The sequence below is a fragment of the Alosa pseudoharengus genome, unplaced genomic scaffold (assembly GCF_046254945.1).
Source record: "Alosa pseudoharengus isolate Yale_2024_CS ecotype anadromous, Long Island Sound unplaced genomic scaffold, YU_APseudo_1.1 YU_APseudo_1.1_scf_9, whole genome shotgun sequence".
NCBI classification, from domain to species: domain Eukaryota; kingdom Metazoa; phylum Chordata; class Actinopteri; order Clupeiformes; family Clupeidae; genus Alosa; species Alosa pseudoharengus.
In genome coordinates, this window is record NW_027468881.1 from 5,620,923 (window position 1) to 5,628,439 (window position 7,517).

The window sequence follows — 7,517 nt, forward strand, 5'->3', positions numbered from 1 at the left end:
CGCATCTTAGAACCAATAGATAGAAAGATTATTGTTTAGGTTGGTCGAGAAATAGGCTGTAAACCAATTAAATGATAGGATGGGAGGGAAGCTCTATCGGAATATCGTCCGGCTTCGTTCCCCATTCCGTCCAGTTCGATCGGCAACGGGAGCGGAGAAAAGAAAGCTGAGAGCCCGAAGGCAGCAGCCCCCACCACCGCCGGCCCAGGTTACCATCTAGCACCGGGAAACACACTAGAGAGCCACCGCCGGCACAAGTCTTTACCAACCAGAAACCATCATGAGCAGCGAGGCCGAGACACAACAACCGCCGCAGCCTGCCGCCGATGCGGAGAGCCCATCCAGCCCGGCAGCCGCAGCTACCGCGGGGGACAAGAAGGTCATCGGTAAGCTAAATAGCTAGTTGGTTCAGTGGGGAAAATGAATACAGCTACTGAAGTTATTTGATGTTCACTGTTTCTCGAAGTACAATATAGCCTTAGGCATTGAAATCAATAGGACTGCTGTCTGGTTGACCTGCCTATCGTTAACGTTACCTAGCTAATGGTAGCCAACACGATGCATGATTGCTATGTGGCCATAACTTTATAGTAGCTACGCTACTCCAACGTCCCTGGTTAGGTCTTGTGGCTTCATCTTAACGTTAGTTAACAATTTTTAAGTGATCAGTGATAAGACTTTCAAGATTAAACGTATCACGCATCAAAAATTACGTTACTGTTCAATATATTTAACGTTGAACAACTGATTGGTAATATTAAAGTTAGCCACCTAACGTTGGTTAGCTGCTAGCTTGTTAACTTGCTGTGCTAGGAGCCTTTGTAGCCACTGTTAACGTTAACTGTCGAAGTACGACCGCTTATTTTGTAAGTTTAAATTGAAACGTTCACATATGATTCTAATTCTACTTCCAGTGTCTACGTTCCATTATTGGGTGATCAGCTGTTTTACTAAACTGTTCAGTTATGTGGCGTTCTGTGAGAAGCTAATGTTAACCTAGCGGCCTGTCCTCGGGAGCAGGCTAGACAAGTCGGCCTAGTAGCTGCTACCAAGCTATGATTGCTGAAGTGAGGCAGTGATACGTGATAAGAGCTTGAATTTAACAATGAATTCTCAATTTCTACGTCTAATTCGCTGGATTATGATATGTGACATGGCAGCCACTAACATACGTTTACCGTTTGCATCACTGAGATCCTTCCATTCGAACATGAACTAATGGGAATTAACGCTTGTTTGCGAATCTTACGAATTTGTAATAGTAACATTAAGGAATCCCTTTCCATGTTGTAAGTAAACGTAGGTACAAGTTGCCACATGGCTCAGTGGCTCTGGTAACGTTGCTCATCTAACATCAGCCAGCCGGCGGCTAGGATGTGAGCTTGGCCTTGATCATGACCCTCCATCACCGGCCGATACGTCTGGAATCAAAACTCATCATTCTTTAACCAGGCGTTGTAATGGTCCCCCTAACGTTTCACTAAGTGTAAATGTGTTTAACGTTACACGGTCTGTTTGCAGCATTTATCACCTTTAGAATTTTGTTTGGTGACCGACATTCCAGTAGCGTTGAATTAACTTAATCGCACAGACAGCCCTAGCTGTCATAAATAACTGCACTGCAGATGAAACTGTAGCTAACTCTGTTAGCCGAACCTTTTGTTCATGAGAAAGCATGCCAGCATTTCCCCTCAACTAATCAGCCTCTGTTGGAGTGGACATCGCCTTTATTGGATCACGATCCGTTCCACGCATGAATGCCCCTAACAACAAGTATAACTGATTGGTAATTTAATAACGTGCGGTAAGGGTAATATTGGCCATTGTGTTGGGCCTTTTGCGGCTATGGTTGCCCGTTGAACATTAGCGCACAGGAGCTAGCTTGAGCCTCCAAAATGTCTGCCATGATATTCGGGATGTAGGGATTTCTTTTGTGTGGAGACCTTGAACGGATTTTTTTTAGGTACTTTTGTTTGAAATGTCACAGAGCACGCCATCACCCACTGTGATGATTTTTCGTTTAGCTAGAAATATAGAGAATTGAACATATCATACTGAGGCGCAGTTGTAGTTAGCATTAGGTCCATTGGGTCTTAAGCTACTGGCGCATCTCCAACCACATGGTTGAAAACCAATGAGCTAGCGCTAAAATGCTAACCAGCTAGCGTAGCTTAGCCTCTGATAGTACATCGCCTTGATTATACCAAGATTACGCCGAGCGTTCTGTTCATTAACGATCGCGATTTGCTTAGTGTTATTGAATCCAGTGATTAATATTCCCCTGAGGTCGAGCCAAATGAAATATTACGCATCCTCAGGTGACCTCGAGCAAGATGCGATTTGAGTATCGTAAACTCCTTTAGCCACGGCATTGAATGAGCTTGTCGTAGCTACCCCGCGGGGACAAGCCACCATACCACGTGTAACTTTTTGAATCACTTCCTTGTTTCTTTTTTACCAGTGTTTCCTGGATACGTTTACAAGTATACACGGACGGGCACTGCGGGCTAATGCTGTGTTGGCCAGCAATTATTGTAATGGTGGAACTAGTTGTCCTATCCGAACATTCTCAAATAGGGAGTGTTGTTTGTAAAGAGGGGTCTTGTGTCTGGTCAGTGCTGTCTGAATGGCACAGCTGTCGTTGTACTGCAGGCATTTGCATCAGATGCTATAAAAAGATTGACAGTTGACAGTTAAAAATAACTTTCTTACAAACTGCCCAGTGACCCTGGACTGCTGACTTTCTTTGGCCATCACCTGCTTGTCTTGAACTGTTCTGTGTAACTGTTTTTTTTTTCTGGAGGCGCTGCTTTGCTGTTAAATTTGAAGGCCTGATGTAAAACATTCGTGTTTTATTTTTTTATTTTTTTTACAGCAACAAAGGTCCTGGGGACAGTGAAGTGGTTCAACGTTCGGAACGGCTATGGTTTCATCAACAGGTAGGATTTCTTGGCTAATGTGATATGTGGGTCAGCACACATCCTCAATCCTATTACAGCTTTGATATGCTTAGAGAGCCACGCTCAGTCTGCTGGTGGCACGCCATTGTTTACTGCCACCTCAAAGTCTTTAAGCTGCACAGCCATGTTTCTCAATGGGCTTCTATTGGGGGTGCATGCAGCTGCCATATGGAATCAGCCACAAGCTTTATAAAGACTTGCTGTCCTCTCATTTTCTCAGGAATGACACAAAAGAAGACGTCTTTGTACACCAGGTAAGGAGGCACACATCACACGCTCTGTCGGCTGTGTGTGTTTTTATTAAAGTGCATCTCCTCGGGTGGAATGGGAAAGAACAGTGTGCTTTTTGTTTTGACCCCCAGACTGCCATAAAGAAAAACAACCCAAGGAAGTATCTCCGCAGCGTGGGGGACGGAGAGACTGTAGAGTTTGATGTGGTCGAAGGGGAGAAGGTCAGTAGTCGCCCAAAGCATCTTGCTGAGCTCACATGCTTATGGCTGGTTTTGTGTGTATATTTACATCTACACGTTAAAGCTCCTATTAAATGTTCTTTCAATCACCTGGAGTGAAGTTTGTAAGTAACACATTGGTGATGAGAAACTTCCATATGTGTGTCCAACAAGGTGGAGACCTTGAATGGATTTTTTTAGGTACTTTTGTTTGAAATGTCACAGAGCACGCCATAACCCACTGTGGTGATGTTCCGTCTAGATAGAAATATAGACATATCGTGTGTTTTATGACTGTGTGTCCACAGGGTGCAGAAGCAGCAAATGTCACCGGCCCAGGCGGAGTCCCAGTCCAGGGCAGCAAGTACGCAGCGGACCGTAACCGCTACCGACGGTACCCACGCCGGAGAGGGCCCCCGCGCGACTACCAGGACAACTTCCAGAGCGATGGAGATGGCGAGGGGGAGGTCCGGGAGAAGCGCGAGGGAGGAGCGGAGAGCGCCCCGGAGGGGGAGGGTCCGGCCCAGCAGCGGCGCCCCTCCTACCCCGGCAGACGCAGATACCCCCCTTACTTCGTGCGCCGGCGCTATGGACGCAGACCCCCCTACAGCAGCGCCCCCCGTGGGGAGATGACCGAGGTGAGATGAGACACACACGCACACATCAAATCACAAAAGGTTTCGCACTGCGGTTTCTTAAAACTTAAAATCTGCTAGATGAGTAAGTGCTGTGTGAACAGGAGGGCTGTGGACTAACGGAGTGCCTGTGTGTGTGTTTTCAGGGTGGAGAAGGAGACGACAACCAGGGTGGTCAAGACCAGGGCAACAAACCTGTGCGGCAGAACTACTACAGAGGCTTCAGGCCAAGGTTCAGACCCAGGTGGGGGGGGAGTGTGTGTGTGTGTGTGCGCCAGGCTGGTGTCCTGCTCTGGGGGAGCGGGCCAGTGGTCTGACCCAGGTCAGGGTTCGGAGTGCGTAAAGCACCAGACACTGACTCGGTTCTGACTCCCTCAGGGTAGGATTACACTTTGGTTGAAAATGCAACAGGGCCAGTTTGATCATAAGTGGACAGCTGAGACCCATATACACATGTATCCAAGGTAGACAGCCACAGACTTGGTTGACCACATGTGTTTGTATTTCACGACTGCTAAGTCCCATCCATTAGAACTCTTATTGGTGGGTACGCATCAGAATGTAAAAGAGATGTCAGACCACCTCTGCAAATGGTGTAAGTGATAGAATCACAGTGCATGTTGGTGGTGGTTTACACCTGTATTTAGGGCTGTCCAATTATGATGAGATCGCCTAAAACGCATTATAAAGACGTGTATAAACACACTTCAGTCCTGTTACTCAGTAGAACAGTATAACTATGTTGCCAAGGTGAACAGTACTAGCCTAGCCCTCCAGGTCTCATATCTCTGTTCATTTTCATATCACTGAGACACTAGTCTGGAGTCTGACAGTACACTAACGTTTCCCTCAGCCATCAGGGTGGCTGGCCATTTAGCAGCGAGAGGGGATGATGGTAGTTTTGAAATCAAAAGTGGGTGTGGTAAACGGTAGTAGCAACACCTGCAAATATCAAAAAATTGCAATCGGAATCATTTAAAAATTCATGTACATGTCCATGCTAGGAATCCCTGATCAATGTGATTTCTCATTGGTCCACCATAACCGATGTTTTTGAAGGTAACACAAAGTGTTACGGTGCTAGTGTTGGAAACATTTTCCAATCATGAGGCCAGACGCTCTTCACAAAGTGAAATGAGGTGGTGACTCTGGAAACCAGGCTATGTAAGCACATCAGCGGGCTGAGCCCAGCCTGACACCCAGGGGATAATGCTAAAGTTGAGCTAAAGCCAGTTGGCATCCAAGTTGGCTGCCACCATCTTTAAAATGGCATTGGACAAGTGCTCTATGGCAACCAGTGAACTGGTGGTTGTTCCTATGAGCTGACTGCTTCTAAGCAGTCTTCTGAGCTGATCCACATGACGACATTTGCGGCCATCTTTGAAGTGCTATCTAATCTGAAAATGTGCCTTGAAGCAATGTTGATGCCATTTGTACCGATGACTGCAGTCAGTTAAGTTATTTGGCTAAGGCAACCAGCCTAGCATCAGCCATTGATATGAATGCCGTTTAACCAGGTCTATATGACATGTCTATGTGACCAGGGCTATACAGTGTAGCACGTTACAGAAAAGTCAGTCTGTGCTATGGATAATGTAAGGTTTCTAGGCCAAGTATACTTGAGTATACAAGGAATTTGGTCTCTGCATTTATCCTGTCAGTGAACTCAGTGAGGTGAAGCACACACTAACCCGGCGCAGTGAGCTGCCTGCTACAGCGGCGCTCTATATGACCCAATGCAGGAGATGCTTCCTCACTCTCCCCAGGTCTGTATGACATGTCTATATGACCCATTTATTGAGCATCAGCCACTGAGATGAATGCAGGAGATACTGCCTCACTCTCCAGAGAGTCTATATGACTCCTCTATGGTTGGAGCCACCATCAGCTCTCATGCAAATTGAGCAGTGCGACCACATCTCCACTGCCTCCTGCAAACCCGCCTCTGTGCTGCCAGCCTGGAGCCAGCTGTGTGTGTGTGAGAGAGAATGAGGGGAGTGTGTGTGTGTGTGATGGGGGTCTGTGTTTTAAGTGGTTGTGGTGTGCATGTAGTATGTGTGTGTATGATGGGGTTCATGTTGCAAGCGGGTGTGTGCGTGTGTAGTGTGTGTTGTAAGCGTTCGTGGTGTGCGTCTATTAGTAGGGGCCCGCCACGGCCGCGGCCAGTGCGTGAGGGCGAGGAGGACAAGGAGAACCAGGGTGACGGCGCGCAGAGCCAGGAACCCCGGCAGCGGCGCTACAGACGCAACTTCAACTACCGCCGCAGACGCCCCCAGACCGGCAAGCCTCAGGACGGCAAGGAGGGCAAGGCCTCCGACGCCCCCGCCGACAAGCCCGCTCCCGAGGCCGAGCAGGCCGGGCCCGAGTAACAGCACACACACCGGCTTACCATCTCTACCATCCTCCGGGTATGCGCACACACACACACACACAGGCTTACCATTTCTACCATCCTCTGGGTATGCACACACACACACACACACACACAGGCTTACCATCTCTACCATCCTCTGGGTATGCGCACACACACACACACACACACACACACACACACACAGGCTTACCATCTCTACAATCCTCTGGGTATGCGCACACACACACACACACACACAGGCTTACCATCTCTACCATCCTCTGGGTATGCGCACACACACACACACACACACACACACACAACACCGTTCTCTCTCTATTTGCTGTCCCCCTCTGGGACTCTCCATTCACACACCATACTTTAGCTCCCCTACTGTGAGGGTCATAGATGCCGATATGGCATAAAACTAAAATTGCTGCTGCTGCTACCACTACTCCCTTACTGCTGCTCAGTAGCATTGCTACTATAATGACCACTAGAGTAACTGCAGCTCAGTAGCATTGCTGCTATAATGACCACTAGAGTAACTGTTGGAACTGTTCCCTGACCAACGCATGCTTCCTGCTCTTGACTGATGTCCTCTCTGTTCTGTGTGTGTTGGTCAAGGCTGGACCCACTGACCCTGAGCTCTCCTTCTCTCTTGCAGTGAGTGATGTCAACACAAAGAAACATCAAAGATGTGAGCAATAAGAACCAGATTTGACTTGACGATCGTCTAAGCTTGCAACTCGCATTTGACCAGATTTCCACCGATTGCCTGCAGGATCTATGCAGACCCCTTTTTTTCCATTCTTTTTACGTGACAGCTTAGAGCTCTGGGGAAACAGCAGCTGCTTTTCTAAATCGGTCTTAAGTTTTTACACCAAATGGTTTTTAAAGAAAAAAAAGTAATTTGATATCTGGTCAGTTTGACATTTTTAAATAACTTTTTATGTATTCAAACATGAATTTTGACAAAAAGGCAAGCTCAAATAAAAGTCAAAGACGAACTTTACCATTTGTCTGGACTCAATCATTTCACTTGAGGCAGGTGAATCACTGGTCACCCCACAATGCTGAAAAGACCTGGTCACTTAGTGAAGGTATGAAGTGTGTATTA

General features: G+C 47.3%; 1 protein-coding gene across 4 annotated transcripts; it reads left to right on the forward strand.

The window, feature by feature from the left end:
* The first annotated feature begins 142 nt into the window (after positions 1-142).
* Positions 143-7,412, forward strand: ybx1 (Y box binding protein 1). Of its 4 annotated transcripts, none has more exons than XM_076275737.1 (8): positions 143-386; positions 2,876-2,939; positions 3,181-3,214; positions 3,323-3,412; positions 3,718-4,047; positions 4,191-4,288; positions 6,185-6,452; positions 7,065-7,412. In XM_076275737.1, the coding sequence occupies exons 1-7, from the start codon at positions 281-283 to the stop codon at positions 6,411-6,413; spliced, it is 951 nt and encodes a 316-aa protein (XP_076131852.1). In that variant the 5' UTR covers positions 143-280; the 3' UTR covers positions 6,414-6,452; positions 7,065-7,412. The 4 variants fall into 4 exon arrangements, with proteins under 4 accessions (XP_076131852.1, XP_076131853.1, XP_076131854.1 ...); XM_076275738.1 differs by having other exon boundaries at positions 6,188-6,452; XM_076275739.1 differs by having other exon boundaries at positions 4,191-4,276.
* The last annotated feature ends 105 nt before the right edge of the window (positions 7,413-7,517 follow it).

What these genes read in the sequence shown, in the direction of transcription:
- ybx1 (XM_076275737.1), top strand. Translation starts at nt 281, where the DNA reads ATGAGCAGCGAGGCCGAGACACAACAACCGCCGCAGCCTGCCGCCGAT. An exon ending in AAGACGTCTTTGTACACCAG is followed by an intron (nt 3,215 to 3,322) that starts GTAAGGAGGCAC and finishes TTTGACCCCCAG; the next exon opens with ACTGCCATAAAGAAAAACAA. An exon ending in AGGCCAAGGTTCAGACCCAG is followed by an intron (nt 4,289 to 6,184) that starts GTGGGGGGGGAG and finishes TGCGTCTATTAG; the next exon opens with TAGGGGCCCGCCACGGCCGC.